General features: G+C 36.4%; 1 protein-coding gene across 2 annotated transcripts in view; it reads left to right on the plus strand.

The window, feature by feature from the left end:
* Positions 1-20,728, plus strand: part of b3glcta (beta 3-glucosyltransferase a) — an 89,380-nt gene that overhangs the window by 9,433 nt on the left and 59,219 nt on the right. For both annotated transcript variants that reach the window (XM_008426260.2, XM_017308173.1), the window contains exon 2: positions 6,611-6,648. In XM_008426260.2, the coding sequence (XP_008424482.1) occupies positions 6,611-6,648 (38 nt within the window). The remainder of the gene's footprint in view (positions 1-6,610; positions 6,649-20,728) is intronic.

The following is a 20,728-nucleotide window of genomic DNA, read 5'->3' on the forward strand; positions in this document are numbered from 1 at the left end:
GTGAGACTCAAACTGTGTGCCATCTGTGCCAACCTCTTGATAAAGTGCTTTATAATAGATTTTTCTGTTTGTCAGCTCAAAGTGTGTCTGCGGAGAAATTACTGGCATTTTTACCCTGCCAAACAAGAGTCAGGTTTACAGGTTTCATAAAATTCAAATCATGTTTTTAAGAATTTGTGTTCGTCATAGAATTGTGTATCTGAGGTTTGATCAGCTCAACACCCGGGTCACATTATTACCTTAGCATGTCTGGCAGACGGGCATTGAATGTCTTAGTAGATTAATATTAGATTGTGACGTCACTACGCTGTCGACACTATAAAAACACACTGTACCATCAGCCAGGCCAGGTAGCTGCAACATTTTGGGACATGGTTAAAACTTCAGAAGCAACACACAACTCAAATGTTGCATAACTGACAAAATAATATTAATCTCATGCATCACAATGGAAACATTTTACTCTATGGAAATGCATATGCTTCAAATTAAGACATCTGACCTATTTTATGATTAATATGTTATGCTACTGTTTTTCCATATAATATTTTTTTAAAATACATGTGACAGTTTGAGATTCTCACAATATGTTAGACTTGGGGAAAAATACCATGGTTTTACCATCACAATAATAACAAAATAATCATCTTTATTTAGGATTTAGGGCAATAATCTTGTGACATTAATTATGACATTCTAAAGTTTCAATGACATTTGTTACTAAATATTGCTAAAAATGTGCATACATTTGTTTTTGCTGCAAGCAAAGTGTCAAAGCTTTCTCTACATTAGCTGACTGGAAATGTGAACAACAGGTGGTCCATGGACATCATTGTCCTACTCTGTGTCCCATTTGATTGAATTTAAAACCCTAACTTTAAAACCTTTGTAAATTTTTATGCTAGAAATCAGCACAGGCCTCATCCAACTTTATTTTATAAGGAAACAGCAGGCTGAAGTAAACTGGAACCTAACCGACTGAGAAATTAAACCTTTAATATTTTGTTTGGTACACCACAATTTTTAATTTTTTTTTTCCTGCCTCTAAATTGTGCTGTATTGTGCCACTGCGCGGGTTCATTTCTGTAAACTTGAGGGCGGCAGGTGCTCCCCGTGATTCTGGAGGAGATGAGAATGAGCTGAATCGAGGTTTAATGGCCCTCAGCTATTTGTTTATTGGTCACAGAAGTGATTTGCGGATGTGGCACTTCTGCGGCAAACTGTACATAGCTAAAATTATTTTAGAGATGTTATTGTTTTCACCAGATGATTTTATTTATTTATTTTTTCAGAACAGTTGCAGCTGCAATTTTAGTTTTCTCTTCCCAGCCTGTTTGGCAGCCTCTGGGTGTCTCATTTAGCTTTGTGTACCCCCACATAGACAAAGTGATCATAGGATTTTTAATGCTGCTGCAGTCCTACTCATTTGCATATTGCACACCTACATAACTGCCTTTGTTAATCGGATTGAGTGACTTCAAAGGATTAACGTGATTTCTCCTTTTCTTCTGTACTCATTAAATTCTGACAGAAATAGAACTCTGAATGAGAAACTTGACACATTTTAAACAAGCAAACTAAAACTTTATTTTTAAAAAGTTCAATAGAAAAAAAAATGGCTTTAAAGTTGACGTATCTTTTTAAATACTTTCTTTTCACATTAATTCATTCAGAGGTGGTCTGTATGAAGCAGAACTGCAATGCCTTGGTCTGAACTCCTCGTTATTGTAACTTCACTGTGGGAACAAATTCCTGTCATAAATATTATGTACTGTACTTATTAAATTGTGGTGTGGCAAATTTCAGTTTGTATCCTGGTAGCACAGAATGGCAAACATATCTGATTTCACCATGGATAGATGGAAATGTGTGCATGTAAAAAGTCCATGGTCTATACATTTGGACTTGTAAACAAGAATATGTAGTTGTAAATATATATATATTTTGTCACATCCATCCATTTTCTTTACACCCTTGTCCCCTCAGTGGGTTCAGGAGAGTTGCTGGTGCCTATCTCCAGCTAGCGTTCCGGGCGAGAGGCGGGGTCAACCTGAACAGGTCGCAAGTCTGTCGCAGGGCAACACAGAGACACACAGGACAAACAACCATGCACACACACACTCACACCTAGGGACAATTTTAGACAGACCAATTAACCTGACAGTCATGTTTTTGGACTGTGGGAGGAAACCGGAGTACCCGGAGAAAACCCACGCATGCACAGGGAGAACATGCAAACTCCATGCAGAAAGACCGGGGCCGGGAATCGAACCCAGAACCTTCTTGCTGCAAGGCAACAGCTCTACCAACTGCACCACTGTGCAGCCCTATTTTGTCACATTGTAAACCAAAATGTCTGAGAATTTTATGCTTGAACATCCATAGATGATCATTTGTTTGTGTGTAAAACAAGATTTGTATTCATAACAATTAATTAAAGTACCTATTTTACCTTAACAATCTTTTTTGCAGGTACAAAGCAAAACATGTAAAACTCTGTGCTGAAGTTCTCTTGCTTGTGTGTGAGTTTTAACCTGGAGGAAATAATTTCGACCTGGATTTTTTTTTCTTTAATCTGATTGGCCGATTTTATGTCAGTCACAAATTTAACAGTCCAATCAGATTACAGATTGGTTTGTTTGTGACAGAATGGAGGAGGGTCTGGTAGTAGGCCAAGTCGGACATATGGCTCCACCCTAAAACTGTTTTGATTGGATAATCCTGCTTCACTCCAAATTTCCGGTATTACCCTTGCAGTGAAGTTAGCTTCAAATTGGATATCTGACAGACATTATTTGTGATTCACTACAGTCAGCACTGGCTTTTCATACTATGTGCATTCACAAAGGGCGCTGGCATGACTCCATGTACATGATGGCTAAGGAATGTGGTGGTTTGCTAAAACCATAGTTTCTATTCCCAAACAATGCAAGACTTGTCCACTCAGCCTTACATGTTTGAGCCAGAAAATGAAAATACATTATGAATAAACATGTCTTCTAAACATGGCCTCAACATAGTTTGTGAGTTAGCTAACAGATCATGTGCTCCCCAAGACGCAAACAGCCAAAACAATGTCAGAGTTTTTATGTAATAATGCTTTTCAAAACATGTTTATGTCCTCAAGAAGCTGAAAGCGAGCACAGAGTGCTAACACAAGCAAAAGGCATGAAGCTACTGCTATCAAAACAATGGCTGGGCCATCATATAAACACAATAAATGAATATCTAAAGTAAGGTTTGATATCATTTTAATATCAGTTGCAGCTTACTGCTTTGCTGTGTCTGTCATTTTCATAGACAGAAGGAACTAACCTCTTAATCAGACAAAGTCTTTTGGCAAATCCTTTCTGATATTGATGAAGGTTGCTGATGAACTCATCCTTGAAGGCCTTTGCGCAAACAAAGAGAACTTTCCAACGTGTGGGTAAAGTTCCAAGAATTATAGCATTTTCTTCCCCACGTTCTGATACTGGGGGACGGTGTAATGAATTATATGGGTTACTACAGCCAACAACCAAACGTTTTGACTTCTAGCTTCAGAATACTTGAAGTTGGACTACAAAACTGTTGCGAGAAATAAAAATATCAGATATGGGAAATTAGTCTGCTGGACATCCATAACATTGTTTAACAATTCAGCAGCAAATACCATGATGAAATTGTTCAAAAATGGAAATGGGGAATAGAAAAAAACTGGAAAGATTGAAAAACATGTCACAAACAGAATAAAAATATCTACTCAGCACCGGGAGAGACTAAACTTTTATGCACTACTAGAGACTCCAAGTACACAACTAAATGTATTTAAGTTATAAAAAAAAGAGGATTGTGCATTTAATGTTCCCTTTAAATAAAACCTAGCATTATAATTTTTATCAGTATGGATTGTTTCTTTTTGCAAGATCTTTATAATTTCCCATTGTTAAATACCTGGACATCTGCTTTTACAATACCAGTAATACGAATTAAGCTTTTTGTTGAAAAGTATTCAGCAAAACCAGTGATAGCTTCAATCCTTTAACATAACTTCCAAAATTTCTGAATGCCAGAAAGATCCAACCATCAAGCCCCTCGGCGTGGTTTGCTGGTTGGAAACAACCGCTCTGATTATGCAGCATGAGGAGGCGATGAAATGGAGGCGCTCCCTAGTGCTCAGCATTATGTATGGAGTTACTCCCCCCTCTCGCTCACTGGGGTAAGCCATGAAATGATGGAAATTCGGAACCATTGTCACAGAATATATTATTTTGAATGTGGTTGTATTCCTGTAGGAAGCCTGGATTTGCAGCAAATGCTGCATTTTTAATGATATGGGAAAACGGGAATATTGTGATATCAAGATGACAAGATTTGGATTTAGCGCACTCCATTTTCTTTCAGAGCAAAAGTGAAGACCTATTTGACCCAAAGTAGAGTTTAGAGCTTATGAACAACTTATGATCTTTCTTTCACACCTGGCACACTTTTGTCTTTTAGAAGCCAACACTCCCGGCGGTACATGTAGGAGGACCCTAGTCACCTTACCAATGATCACACTTAGCATTTTTTTCTTCATCAGGAATTTGGAGTCTCTTCATCAGCATGCAGCTTGTGATTTCAGGCTTTGGATGGATTCATATTCCCATTTCATATGCAGACCTCACCATTTTACCTAAAACTGTTTCTATTTCACATTTCACATAATTTCGTGCTGATGTATTTAACCACTTCACAGTCATTTATCTTTGTTGGTAGTTGACTATTTTGATGACTTTTGGAGAAACCAAACAACAACAAAAATTATTTTGTTTAATCTTATGTCCGCCTCTTTGTCTGTTAGATGTGGATCTGATCCCCTCTTTGCTTATGTGTTACTATGATCACTGATGAAAATGAAGCAATCATGAGCAACCATGTGTCCACAGCGATACATGGTTGAAAAGGTTGAAAAGTGTTTACTTTTCTAATCAAAAAATACATAGTCTTATTCAGTTCTTTGCTGATACTTATACTGCTCAAGCCACAAGCATTACATTGCAGAGATGACACTAGTTATGACCCACATAGATCTAATTAATGAGTAAAGCTCAGTGCACTGAGCTCTTATTTTGCAAAATGTGTCAACAATTGACTCATATTCCTCCCCTCTTCCCTCACAACGAATCTGCATTCATGGCATCCATAACAGGCATCAGCACCAGTCACATAATCACCTATTTATAACAATAAGTTTCTCCAACACGGTCTGTTTTTTGATGTAGGAGCAAAATGTTCAGCACCCTCTCCAGTTTGCACAATCATTGGAAAGTATCCACACTCTTGTTATAATTCTGAGTTTTTCAGACCTTTAAAATTAATAGAACATGATGCATAATCATTTTTAATGTAATTAATCAGCCCACAAACATTTGTATGATGGAAAAAAAATTACAATTAAAGGTATAATATTGTTGCAAATTTGTGCATTTTTTGTTGTATTTATAAATACAACATATTTTGAACCAATTTCAGCATTTCTGCATATGTACTTGTTTAAAAAAGGCGTTACATTATCATACTGTATGTTGCATTGGCTAAGCTTAAGTGGTTAAATGAAAATCTGCAGGATTTTTTTTTTATCAGATTACTCAATGGTTAGAATAATTGACATGGTATGTATGTATATATACTGTATTCAGTGGCGCAACTATACATTATTCAGGTGGATGCAAAAACATGCCGTCAACCTTCCCCCGGCGCGTGGAAAACATATGCTCGCTCTATTACCCCCCCTCCACCTCACCCCCCAGACGACGACAGGTGAAGGGTAAAACTTCCCACATTCACCTCGTCACATGCGCAAGGTAAGGCGCGCTGAAGTGTATGGAAAAACATAATCGGCGCGCCGCCCCCTCCAGACGGGGTTTTGACACCCCCTCTGGTGCTGCGCCCTTATGCGTTGCTTGCGCTGCATACCCACTTTTTGCGCCACTGACTGTATTTTTGTGCTTTCTTGACTGAAATAATTAAATGCATTACTTTTAACGCACTAATTGAATTGAAGGTGCTTCGAGCTTAGAAGATTGTTTAAAAAATCGACAATGCTAGGAAATGGTTGGCTTTTAACTAACAGAGTTATTAATTGGCTCATAAAAGTCATGGATTGCATTAATTGCATAAAGCGGGGAGATCATATTGAACTTTTTTGAGTACATGTTTTGGTTTTGTGACATTAATGATACCAGCCAGCTTTTCTCTTTGAAAACTAAACCACTGTGTTTAGGTTAGAAATGAGACCGTCAGCAACTGTGTAATCATTTCTCTGCTGAGTCAAAATAAGAAATTGAACCATTCCCTTCTTTAAATTAATTATCATTTTTAATTGTCAGGGGGTGCCTGAGAATGTTTTTGATATATTGATTCGTAATCACTCTGCAAATTTGTCTGCAAAGGATTTTCTGTCTCCTCATCAGCAGCAATGTAATTAGATAGACACTCTTTGGGCACTAATTGCAAATTATGATGGATGAATGATGTATCATACTCTGCAATCCAACTCTGACTCTTTCGGGTGTCACATTTTATGGTTTAGTTCCATCTTGAAATGTTAGGATAATTTGAAAGCATATTCCTCTCTTTTTCTCTGCAGTTTTTGCCAGTGTTGTTGCAGCTGAATCAGCCGATCAGGTAAGAGAAATACTTTCATTAAAAAATTCATCTGAATTTTGTTGTGTTACAACCTTATGAAGTTGTCATTTACTTTTTTTTAATATTCACACCGATAAGCTGATCACTGGTTTTCAGATTTGTCATTTGCTCAGCAGAACAAGCTTATTTTCTTCTGGTGTTTTTTCTGCTTTCACATTTTCTTGTAGTCTGCAGTTGTTGCCTGATAAAAAATTTAAATGTTCAGTTGCTCTGCTTCTTATTGGTGTGAGAGCATGTTGATGGTAAGCCTCTTGGCAGATGTGCTTACTATAACAGAAATAGGAAATTACTGTCTTGCCTTTTCACTGATGTCAACTAATTCTCTTCTCGGCGAGGAAGTTTTGCTGCTTGTTCCCTTTGCAACGGGTGTGGTGTAAAATAAGGAAAATAATATCTTAAGATAAAACTCCAGTGTGAAGAAACTTGACTGACTGAGCTTATGGAAATCAAGCAAAACCCCTGGTCACTAATATAAAAAAAAAAAAAAAAAAAATACAGTTTCTCTGCTTCCCATTTTACTAGTCTGCTGAACATCTGAAAACTCATGTTTTGTAGAATAACTTATGTTATATATTTTATATAAGTTATATGTAACTTCATTGAAACCTTTGCAAGCATAGACAGTGTTGAGTGATCTTAAAAAAATAAGTCTAAAACTTTCCTTGCAAAAAGACAACAGTTTTCAATCCAGTGTGTTCAAACAGCAGATTTGCTTTCCCACTGACAAGTAAAACAAACATTGCTGGACTTTATGGCTGTGTCAAACAGAGCTCTGACAACTTTGCAGAGCTTATCTGACCATGAGATATCGAAGACAAAATACTCTCTAGTTGAGGGAGAAATGAGTCAACAGAAGCACCTATGCAATGACCCTGGAGACGCTACTGTTAGGAACAAGAAGATAGCAGGTAGCAAGTAGCACGAAACATGCAAACAACTCCTCTAGACGCCCCTGCTTGGTTTGTTTTTTAACAACCTCAACCATCCAAGAGTTGACAGAAATCTATACAACAAGTGGATTTGATGTGCTGGACTTATGTCACTACAGATAGACTTCCAATTATTTTCATCCAACCTAAAAGCTGGAAAGGAAACCAGAGAGGCATCTTTTAAAAATAACAATAATAATAATAATATAATAAAGTGAAGTGTCAATTTAGAAAAGTCTCTTTTTAGTTGCATTTCAGTTTGCTTCAATATTTTTAAATCCTACTCAGTAGTAGTTGTTAAAATGTTCTTATAATTACTGACACATTTTTAGGAGGTTTCACCTGCCTGGTGTTTGTGGGTTTCACATTGACTTTCAATACTATTCAGCCAATAATTTAATCACAGAAGCTGTTGAATGATTCTTGATAATACCTTGATAAATTCGATTTTAATTTCTTACCTGATAGGTTGTAGGGATGTCTGAGTATCATCTCTTATTCACTGGGTGTTCAGTTGCCTCACATTGTACGTCCTGTGCACCATGAACCTTAGTATCCATGAGATCAGGAATGTATTCAAATTGACAGTCGATACTGTTTATTGTTAATCTGTTGCACGCCGACAAGCATGAACCGGTGGTGAAATTATGCAGTGAAGACAACTTTTCAGGCTAACTTGGAAACCGTTCTTAATAAGAGTAACTAAGAGTTGTATATTTTTTGGAGTTTTGATGTTTTTAAGGTGAATAGATTTATGTTAATTCTTCATTCTAATTTTTTATTTTTTTTTACAAAACTTTTTTCCAGTTTTTTTTTTAACATTGACAGAATTGTAGAATTAGGGATTCTGCAAAGGTTATTGGTAAAAGTGGCCAGTAAAACATTAGATATTCCACATTTCCTGTGAAAGAGCAGCAGGTGCGAAAAGCCAGAACCATCATTGGAATCCAAATCCCTCTGCAGTGCTTTATGAGTTTGAAATTCCTCCCTCAGGCAGTAGATACTGAGACACATGAGTCAAGGGGAATAGGAATAAAAAATCCATCGCCCAGGGAATAGTTTTTTTTTTTTTACATCAGTAGATATAATTTGATTGATTTTATGTATTTTGCTGACTTCAGATAGTTCTGCTGTGTGGGATGTTGGATGTGAGTTGAGGTTTTTATTGTTGTACTGCAGTTCTGGAAAGCATGTTGCAAAATGAGGTTCCCATGTGGAACAGAAGCATGCTGAAGGATGCAATAATAATATTGATGATGATGGTAATAATGTGTGATATTCAACCTTTTCGATTAGGTAATGAGTAGAGGTGCACAGAGTGCAGTTTTGGATCTGATCTGCCTTTATCGAACTCGACCTGGCAATTTTAATTTTGGCCAATATCAATTTATTATTATTTTTTATCTGAAATATTGATAAATATAGCAAGAAAGCCATCGAGTTGGCAACAGTGGGGTGACTATTAACTGCAGACATGACTTGGTGGTCAGGTCTGTCAGCCAAACTCTCACGGCAGACCAAAAGAGGACAGTGGCTGATTTTTAGACCTTTGCGGAGGTAGAGTAATATCAGTGGATAAAATTGTGCAAGCATCGGCCGATCACCGACCTCTCAAAATGAAGGAAATCAGGGCCGATTTATCGGCTGGCAGTCTTATCGGTGCGCCCCTAGTAATCAGCTCCAGGTTTTAGAGGCAAAAACATCAACATTAGTTGCAGTCAGATGAAACATCATAGCAGGATTAAAAGTTTGCTTTAAGTCATGCTATGAATAATTTTGTATTTACTTAGTATGAGAGTGCATTTTGCGCTTTACATAGTGGTTTAATTGCCTCATTTAAATTCTCATAAATGATAATCCTCAAGAGCTTTGATTTTATATTGATAGATGCTGATGGAATAGATTGTTTGGGTGAAAAGATTCTGACATATTTTTGCCGTATCGACTATCTCTTCTACCAGTGTGCTCTGTTCACTCCCTAAACATACAAGACTGAAATGCAATTTTTTTTTGTTCTATCTTTACCCCATCAATTACATACTTTGTATTATTTTTAATACATGCCTATTTTCCAGAAATAAAATATAAACTAGATTGTCTCTTTAGTTTTTCTGAATTGCACCAAAGGGCAACAATAACAAATGAGGAAGGAATACCAATTTTTAGGTCAATGAGGCACTTGAGTCAGGTTGGAAGGGTGGCTGCTGGGGCCACTGGGAAGGGGCTGTCATTGAAATTGGATCTAGGCCATGCATATAAAAATGTTGTAACAGATGTTTATAAATTTGTGTCCTCTAAAGCAAACCTAATTAATGTATTATTCCAAACACTTAAGATGCTTACGAATAAAGCCATTAATTATGGATCATTCCACAGGGTGTTGTTTCATTTCTAAAGGGTCTTTTCAGGGCTGTACTGTTCACCTTGAGAGGCAGTCACATGTTGACGAGATTAAAACAGTCTCAAGAGATTATGTGTTGCCAAGTTTCTAACCATCATCATCTGACAATTAAATAAAAATCAAATCAATGAGCTGCTTTTAATAGTAATATTTACAACAACAAAAAAACATTGGTTAACAGTTCTGTTTGTGGCATAGATTTGAACTTTGTTTTTTAAATAAATGGCTGGATTTGTTTTCTAAATACAACACTATTTTTCTTTTGGTTATTACAATTTATATTTAAAGTGTTTTTTCTTTTCTCCAGTCTTTTCATAAAAGGTATGCGTAGTCACAAATAATTTGGTTAATGTGGAAAATTTTTAAAACCATGTAGCGCATTAAAAAGTTTTCTTTAAAGAAGAGGTGGAACATTTATCTCTATTCATAACAATTATTAGAAAAAAATAGCAGTAGTAACTATTCAAGTTACACTTAGTAAAGTTAATCGAACTAATGTATTAATCTTGTAAACTTGCAGCATAAATATGCAAATAAATGACAAGATATCTTGCAATTCACATAATTGCATTTGTGTGGTGATCTCCAAAAATAAGGAAAGGGATTCAAGAAAAGAGGTGCTACTTTCAATGAAAGGGTTCATTTCTGCATTCAGAAGAATTGTTAATAGATGTTTGATTGAGAAACCAAATTTTTCTCACAGTTGAGAACAAAGATGAGATAATGACCAAAAACCATTTGGCCAAATCAGCAATGAAATGGTTAATCAGGCACCTAATCAACCTTCCTTCATGGTTCTCAGTCTCAGACATAAAACCTATGGAAAAACTGTAAGATGAGCGTATATGAAAATACAGTTATATGAGAGAATAAACAACTGTTGATGAAGAGAGATTGTGCAGAGCACTGATCATTGATCCCACTTTCTGTATGCTCCATTGGAGCATACAATTGTTACAAAGAATTGTTTATCAGTGATTTTTTAAAAAAAAAATCTTTTTTATCTTTTAATCTTATCAGATGTTTATCTGTTTTTAAACCCTGTCTGGTTCTTAAGCCATATTTTTTTTTTGAGATTATCTCCATGATCAAACCAAACCCAATCATCAGCATAAAAGGTTTGCTTCTGCATGACAGATGAATTCCCATCAGACTTCAAAAAGCTGCGCTCCTCTCTCCATCGCGTAAAGTACAGTATGTAGTGTGTGATATCTACTGTGCGGAAAAGTTTTCTGTTTATTGTGCCTTACTGGAAAATGTTTTCATCTGACACACTGCTTTGATCAACGCTGCAGCAGGTAAAAAGGTTATGATATGTAAAGCACAGTGTACAGTTGCAGCTGTAAACATTGCAGTAGCTTGCATATCAAAAATAGACCCCTGCCCCCTCCTCTCTTTGGAAATAGCCTGAAGGCCTTGATGAATGACAGAAGTTTGAACTGTGAGTGACTTGAAGATTTTAGGAAAGCTCTGCACAGGTACTGTGTGTATCTGTCACTTCAGGGCTTGGTAAAGGGTCCAAACAAGAAGTATATGCTACATTTTTGCTCATGTAAGCAGAAGTGCCTTGATCTTGCGTGCCTGGGGGAATAGTGAGATTATGGATTCAGGAGGACAACACAGTGTAGAAAATTGCTTTCAAACCTCCTGCTGACAGTCCTGCTAAGCCAATAAAAAACCTTGGTAGTTCTCACTGCTTTGATCCTTTTGAGTTTTTGCAAGGTATATGAGGACACCCTTGAAGGAATTTCAAGGCCCAGGTGGGAGGCTTTATTCTGAAAGGGTACGCCTATCTTTCCTGTGGTTCTGTTTAATATTGATGAAAAGTAAAAGAAAAACAAGATGTTTTTGTTTGAAATACATGAACAGTGTCTTTCCGGATTAACTAGTCTTCCTGTGTTTTTGCGAAACTGTGGTTTTTTCCTTGAACTTTGAGCATCTTTGACCTTCACTAGAGATCATCTCTGTTGAGGCTGCACTTATGTTTAAGTACTAAATGACCAGTATTAATCATCCAGAGGCAACACTCTCCATTTAGATGATAACATTTGACTCCGCACTAACTTGTTATTGTCACGATGTTTTGCTTCCTGCCAAACATCATTCATTAATCCGAAACAGCTGTCACTCTGAGGCAGACCAACTTTTTTGAATCTCCCCACATCTTATTACCTCGGGCAGTGGTTTTAAGGAAATTAAGCTCAAGAGGGATGTGCCAGTTTGATGTATGAATCATTGCTGAAACCCCTCTGCAGCAACCTCGGCTCAGAAGAGAAAAGTTATTATATTGAGCCCACATATCTTTGTGAAAGCTGCCATTAGTATTATACAGATCCCATTGCTATAAGTTAAACAATCAGTTCTATGCTTCATGGAGGTACATCTGTACCACCGTCCATCCATCCAATCCTATCTAATGTTTAATTTGTTTATTGATCAGATCAACATTAGATTATTTTTTCTTCTTTTTCTTTCCATTGGTGTGTTGTTTTATTTGTATTTCCTTTTAATTCATGTAAAGCACTTTGAATTGCCTTGTTGCTGAAAATGTGCTATATAAATAAAATTACCTTAAAATTTCCTTACCTTAGATGTGTCTGGAGTGGAAGTACCAAATGTAAATACAGGAAGTAGATGCTCCGTTAAGATCTGGTTAAACCACTGGGCATGATTTTGGGTACCATTTCAGACAAAAATAATTGAAAAGTATACCAAATGATTTTGAGATGATTGGGTGCATTGGGTTTTATGCTTTACGAAACAGACTTTGTTTACTATAATGGTTATGGAAATGAGTTTGGCTTAAGCTTGCGGTGCACACCTGGTCGTTATGTGGTGTCGATGTTGGATCACATTCACGCCATGAACGAACTATACCAGAGTTAATGTGGAACTGCACCTGGATGGTTGTATTACTCTGCACTGCAGAGCTCATGATAGAAAAAATACCTCATGCATTAAACCTCTGGAGGAGTGTTATGTTTGCTTAAACACACAGATGGAACAGGTAGCAGTGAAGCTTTGATACAATCACCATGCTTCACAACACACTGCTCTGTGATATCCATGCACACTGGGCAGGTCAGCGTCACCGCGTGTCACTCTGCAGAGCGGTGGACATACATTAGAGAGACTGGAAGTGGTAGGCATGGAGTTCTCTTATGTTGCAGCAGCAGAGATTAGCTGGTTTTGTTACATGATTAAACTGGCGGGGTTTTCAGATGGTTTGGTTAAAAGTAATGGGAGTTGTTTTCCTTTTTCTTTTTTTTTTTACTTTTTAATCTCTACAACTTTACAAGATGGATAAAAACAGGTGTTTTCTTGTGGTTTTGTAAATGGAAAATAAAATATAGAGTTTTGTGGAAAAGTTCCTAGGGGTAATTTCTGTGCATGTTCCTTCTTAACACAAAGACATTTTGATAATCCTTGAAGAACGTCTGGATCAGTTCCTTTCCTGACTTTCTGAAGATCTTTCAGTATCAGGAGGTGATTATGCCAACGCCATGGCTTTAAGGAATGGGAGGAAATCTAGAAAAGATTTGACACAGGATGTGGGAGATGAGCAATTCATCATCCTCTGGGTGCAATTTTTGTTTTTAGAAAAAAAAAATGAAGCTAAAATATTATGCCGGGTTTGTCAAACTTTCATTTTTGGTGTGTTGAAAGAAATATGTATTTATTGTAACCAATTTATAATTTAGTTTTAGATAACTTTTTGCCTTTATTGATTTATAGGTCAGATTTAAGCCTAAATAATAATAAAAAAAACTGCCAAGTTTGGAAATTTGGCAGAGTTCTGTACTTTGAACTCTGATGTGCACAGACCTTTACAGATTTCTCTTTCTGAAAAAATAAACTCCGCTACTAACCTTTTTCAGCTTACATTTGAACTTCAGTGAAAACACAGTGAGAATAATGTGAGACAGATGTCAAGTAATCAATATAAACCTTTCTCTGCTGAGGCAAAGTTCAGAATCTAAGATTCTAGGGTCCTGTTCACTTTTACACTTTCTGTTTACGTGTAAAAATGTTTTTGCTATAGAAACAGTACACCAAACTATATTCAATGGTCGCTGTTTCTTTAACATCGATTATGGAATCGCTAAAGAAAACAACTCCATTTGCATGTGGCTGGGAGGTGTAGATATAGAAATAAATCTCAAATTTGCAAAGGATGTGTAAAAGTGTGAACAGACTTTTAGATTCAGAACTTTAGATGGTCAGAGTTCAGAGTTTTTAAGAAACTTGAACTTTGCACCCTTTTGTGTTGTTAGCAGCTAACCTTTAGCCACTCACCACTGTTATAAATTCTTTGTATTTTGTGTGACTCTGTCACAGTTTGTTTTTTCCTGCCCATTACCCAAAGTGCTGCCTCGCAAATGGTTTAAAAGTGCTGGGAGCCACCTCGGTGCTTTTGCAACATTGTGTTGCCAGCCAGCTTTATGTCATCTTTATTGGCTAACTTGGTCAACACAAGAGGGTGACAGCTCAATGACTACTTCCTTTCTTTCTTTCTTTCTTTCTTTCTTTCTTTCTTTCTTTCTTTCTTTCTTTCTTTCTTTCTTTCTTTCTTTCTTTCTTTCTTTCTTTCTTTCTTTAAGTTAGCAGTCTCAAACATAGATCTAGGCTATCAATTTTTAAAGTACTCGCCTTCAGATCTGGGGCTCAGGATAACTGCTGACATCAAATGTTATCAAAGTCACATAGTCGCAGAAACTGAACAATGGTTTTTTTTCTTTTTTTTTTTTTTTTTTAGATACCTTTAACTTTGAGAAATATTGTCAGACCTTGACACACACTGTTTTAGAACCACTCAGAACTTCAACTGGACTTGAACTGATCTTTCTTGCAGTGAATTCTAGACAATGCTGGACGATCATGTCTGGACTTTATCAGAAATGTCAGAAACTGCATCTACTCAAATCCTGCCACTGGTAAACATACAACTTGTTCCAGCTTCAAACATAATTGAGGGGGATAGCTGCAAATACATGTCTGTATCATCAGTCATTTAATGACTTGACATCTAAATTGATTGGATTTCTTGGTACAGTTTGTATTTTATCCTTTATTTCAGCTGCTGCTAGTATTTGAGAAGCTAATCTTGATACTGAAAACCACAGCGTGATTGCTGTGGATTCAACCCATATTGATTTTTGAATAAGTGTATAAAAGGTGTTACTGACACACTGATACATTTTATTTCAGGGTTGGGGAATAATGAAAAAAAATAAAAAATAAAATCCCAAAACAATTGCACCCAGACATATGTAGTTTATTGTTGGAACTTTTTTTTTCTCAGAAGCATTTATGGATCAACCTTCTGTTATCATGACTTGAGTATAACATGACCATATAGTACTTGCACAGCAGGTTTGGGTAGGGACGGTTGTATTTTCCTCCAGACAGTCAGATTTGGATAACTGTCAACGATTTTGAACAGCTGGTTGTCTCAGCTGGCAAGAGCTCTCCAGGGCATAGAAGAATAAAGTCGAATGCCTTTTATTGTGGCCGTCTGCAGAAATTCAGCAAGACGGAGAAATTAAAGCAGTTTATTTTTATAGCAGTCCAATAAAGTATTTATTTGAGAAAATAAAACATTTAGTTTTTGTTTGTTCATGCTTCAGCGCAACATTTGGAGGCTCACATGGGATAAATAAGAGGGGACAATCAGAAAACTCTGCAGGAATCCAGTGAGACACATGAGCACCTTTTACACAACAGAGGGCTTTCTAACATATATAAATCAGAGATTACATATTTTACAAGCTGCTGTTTTCAACATCAAGGGAAAAGATTTACTAGTAAGCTAATTTATGATCTTGCATTAATACAATGTATTAATGTAAAACATTCATCTCTTTCTAGAATAAATTATGTTGATCACATTATCTTGCAAATTTGAAACTTAAATACCTCATTGATGGCCTTTTTATTCTCACTGACTGATTAATACTCATGAGCTTCTAGATACATATAGATAAATAGATATATAAATCTCAAGATATGATTCTGAAAATACAGTACATTTTGTATATATATATATATATATATATATATATAAGTTTAATCAGTAATACTTTTCTAACAAATTTATGTCAAGTCATGATTTCTTGGTTAATGACAAGTTGTCATAACAAAGACATTTTGAATAATGTCAACTTTGTATTAAAAGTGTCATGATTTACCGAATGACACTTTATGACAATAGTCTTAAATTTTCATGAAGACTTATTCATGTTCATGACAGGTGTTATGTCATGTTTATGACAGTGTCATGACAGTCTTATTCACTGTCAAAGTGTTGCCATGTTTTTAAAGATTTTGTGGTATTAGCAGCGTTTGTTGACAGTTTTCAGGTAGTAGACCGGCAGAAAGAGTGAAGAAAGATGATGTGCAGCAGAAAGTCAGACATCTGTTTCAAGGACTAATAGCCTCCAAATGGAGCCTTGCTCCACCACAATACCAAAAGCTGCCTCAAAACACTCCTTTGGCCTTTCTGTTTTGGAGTGGTGTAGTCACAGCAGGTTTTACAGATCATTTATTAACTTATTTACATTATTTATTGTCTTTTTTTTGTAGCTGCATATGTTGAATGAAATGTATATTCTCAGGTGGCTTGTTTTTTTTTTTTTTTTCAAGAGATCAGATACTGAAATCAACTGATAGTTGGAAGTTGGGCAGCTTAAACAGTGATTAATGTGTCAATTTGAAATAATCCACTATTCTTGCAGTAATTTAAATTTGAAGAACGTGATTTTACTTTTAAAAAAATAACTCAAGATTTTGTGTTATGTTACCAGACAGAGCAAACGCTGCTCTTTCTGCTCTCTCTGTTAAGTGGGGACTAAGAATCTCTTGACAATAGAAATAGTAGGGCAAGATGACCTTCCTTAGGAGCCTGCTGGTTGAGACAGAATAAAATTTTATTTATCTGGTAAAAAAAAACCTGCAGGCGGTCCGAAGGCAGGCACTTGTGACTTGAATTTGATTTTGCCTTTCTAAAAGTTGCAAATGGACATTAATAATATTGACGATATACGGTGGAGTCAAACCAAGCACTTTTCATTGCTGTGCTTCTTTTCCACCATAAAAATATATGGTGCCTGGAATATTCTAGCCCATCAAATGGATCTACTAAATATTGTGTAATGACTATATTTGCAATATTCCAGTCTCCAGCAGTTCCCAGTTTATTCCTATCAGAACTCCTGCTTTGTCATCTGTTCAACCTTTAATATTACACTTACACATGTTGTGATGGTGACAACATTCCAATAAATTGGGCAAATTTATAAGTGAGCTATTTTCTTAACAGATTTTCTTATATTTCAGACTACAAGCAAACATTAGACAGATGGAACATGGTTAGAGAAGGACAACTGGTCACCACTTATGACAACCTGATTAGTTGCAACTTTTGCTCGGTGTATGACAGAGGAGTCAGTGTTATGTCACACAATAGACTGCTTGGCAAGAAATTATGTCTTTGTTGTCGTCGTAAGGAAGTGACTTTGAAGAGGCTAGTTCCTTCATTTTAATATCTTAGAGAGGCTAGCTGCACTTTCTGACAGGTGCATTTGTCAGTCATCCATATAGAACATTATGTTATTCTGGTGGCTGAAAAAGAAAGTGTCCTATAGCTGTGCCCTGGAGGACCCGGGTGAAAAGATACTTAACAGCTTAATGTTATACCGTGGACTTTTTACCTTGGATTTCATCCAGTGACAAATGCACCATGTCTGTTATGCCTGTCTCTGAGAGAAGGTAGTTTATGTCATATAAAGAGAAGTCACATAAAACAATACCAAGGACATTGGTGTTTGAGAACCTCTGTGAGACAGAAAAAACTGTTTTGTCAGAGCGGTTTCTATTGAAGTTTTTCTAATTCAGATAAAGGAGTTTTTGTTCCATCATCGAAAAGAAAGCATTTAAGTAAGACTGATGTGTGTCGTCAGTGTTGATGAGTTTGCTCTCATTAAAGGCAAGAAATGGTTAAAATCAATCCATAATAGAAAGGGGAATGTTGGCAAGGCTGCAGTATAATTGTCTTGCAAATTCCCCTTTCTCTGAGCAGAGATTTGCATCTGGAGGGAGATGCATGTTTATCACGGGATGAATCAGAAAGTTGACTGATAGTGATTATCTTCTTTGTAAAGACATTGATTAAAGAGAGAAGCAGAAAGGTTACTTGGCTGTGAAATGTATAGAAGTAGAGTTGTTTTTCTGAGCTGAGCTGAAGAGCAATGTGAGAGGAGGCACTAATGTTGTAAATATCAGTTTTAAAAGAAGTCATGCAGGATGTGAAAGAGAAATTCGATTGTTTCTCAGTCTGTGCTATTTATAGCAATTCTTTTAACTGTCAAAAGTAGATTTTCATCCTTCTAGAGAACTTTTTTTTCTTAGTCAATTGGTTGTTCCCCAGAAACTTTTTGGAAATTTTCTAATCAAAACCTTTCCATAGGAATGTGGCATGATTGTTTGGAGTTGGTTTGTTCTCTCTGTGCCTGCGTGGGTTTTAGTTCAGCTTCTGCAATTCTCTCTCCCACACTCCTAACACAGGCTGTTTGAGTAATTGGTTATTTTTGCCTTGACTCTTGTATTAATGCAAACATGTATGTTTGTACTTTGTATTCGGTCTTCGGTGCATCAAAAACCATAAGAGATGGCAGACTCCACTGATGTGTCTCTGTCTTAGAGAGAGAGAGGAAAAAAGTATGTTTTCCCTCCAAACACACTGTGAATTCCTCTGTACAATTCCTGCCCTCGCAAGAGGATGGCTATTAGTTTTAATATTTGCATGTACAATGACAATGTTCCCAATTATTGGCCAAAATTAATGTTAGTAATACATATTTTATAAGTTATGCCATTCAGTTTATTTTCTTAAATTTGTTGCATCATGTTTAAAGAAACATACTGCCTGTGTTGTAAACTGAACATCTCACAGCACTAAGGAGGTTGGGTTTTTAATGCTAAAAACATATTTTAATGAGTGTAATTTGCATTTCAAGTTTTTCTCATTAGATGTGTTAACCAATCAGCTTTCAGTCATGTTGTTAAGTGAGCAAATTGGACTGTGCATACGTGATTTCCAAATGAAACTCGCAGAGTGCAGGAAAATATGTACGATGAAAACTTGACAAATCTACATTCTGCTGCTGTTCGCAAGGGGGAAAAAAATTCTAGGTTTCAAAGTCGGTCATTACACATTAAGAGGCTTGGTGAGTGCAACGTGCTTACCGAATAAAATTTGAATCTATCAGTTTTCCGGTCACTCTGCTGCAGAGGAGGGGTTTCTTTTAATAGCTCAATATGTCTTCAAGCTGCAAAATTAAGATGACCTTTCAGGTACTTAGCCTGCTCAAAGTCCTCTTCTGTGTCAAAATTCAGAAAATCCTGCAACCTTCAATAATTCTTGCCATCAGTGAATAGGAAGCTAATGTGAACTGATGGGTCATTCACATCAGTGCAGCACTTGTGCTCTCTGGGGCTCAGAGATAGAGCGAAGCAGAGTATGTGAAGAGGTTCTAAATCAAAGGCAGGGATTAAGGGGTTGTCACTGTGGGTGCCCTTGATTACATAACAATCATATTAAGTAGGCTGAACATCTTTCTTGTAGATCAAGACTTTTAGCAATGTATTTATTTATTTATTTATTTTTACTTTAGGTGAGGTTCAATCTTAAAGTTTGAGTTCAACTCTGTTGTTAAGCATTAGATTAAAAAGATGAAAGTTAATCTTAAAAAAAAAAAAAAAACCTCTTGCTCATGTAACTGTCGACTCAGAGAAATTTCTTTTTAACACCAAAGGGTGTTGGAGTCTCATTGTAAATGGCTGGCAGCTTGCTGTAAAAATGAGATTGAGGGAGGGAGGGTGTTACATGAGTGCAGAGCCACAGATGGCAAAACAAAAGAGTCAGGTTGTAAGCCAAGACATTGATCTCCACTTTATAATGAAAAGCAATGTATGGGGTGTGATGTAGGATCTCCCAGCTGCAGAATGAGATCATTTATCAGAGAAGGATGTGAGCCTCCTACGTTCCCCAACCCACTAGACTTAATAACTGAACTTTGGTTTAAATATTAAAAAAACAAAAAAACAAAATAAAATTATTTTTTACCATTTGAATGTGATATTGCTCTAACTTGTTCCCTAATAGATTGTAGCTTTTTAATAAAAAATGTATGCCATAAAATATTAACATAACTTGTGATTTCATCCAATACTCCCTGAGATTTTTTTTGTCCTTACCAGAATACCTAAATAGTAAATGCAAATGAATGCCGTCTTATCCATTAATGCCTGTCAGTTGTCATAAATACATAGTGAAAGTGAATGTAATTAAATAAAAATTACATTTTTAAAAAGTGTTTTCAGTTGAAGAATACTGCTAAGATTTTTCACTAATGTGGATGTTTCCTGCTGGTTTTGTAGCTGTTGAGATTTGTTACACTGAGAAGTGTGGTGTGGAAGAAAAAAACTCAAAACTCAGCATAGTAGATTGTACCATGAACAAAGGTGATTTATTCGGCCTCCATCAGCACAGCAAAAGTCACCCACAACCCACAATGTTGTTCTCTCTCAGTCTCTGTCTCTCTTCTGCACAGCAAACAGTCTTCTTATACATGGTTGTCCCCGCCTTCTCAATTATCTGCTCAGCCAATCAAACTCCAGCAAACATGAAACTTTCTATAAAAGGCTGGGTTTGAGGTGGGCCTCCTTCTTA

Source organism: Poecilia reticulata, linkage group LG13, assembly GCF_000633615.1.
Source record: "Poecilia reticulata strain Guanapo linkage group LG13, Guppy_female_1.0+MT, whole genome shotgun sequence".
NCBI lineage: Eukaryota > Metazoa > Chordata > Actinopteri > Cyprinodontiformes > Poeciliidae > Poecilia > Poecilia reticulata.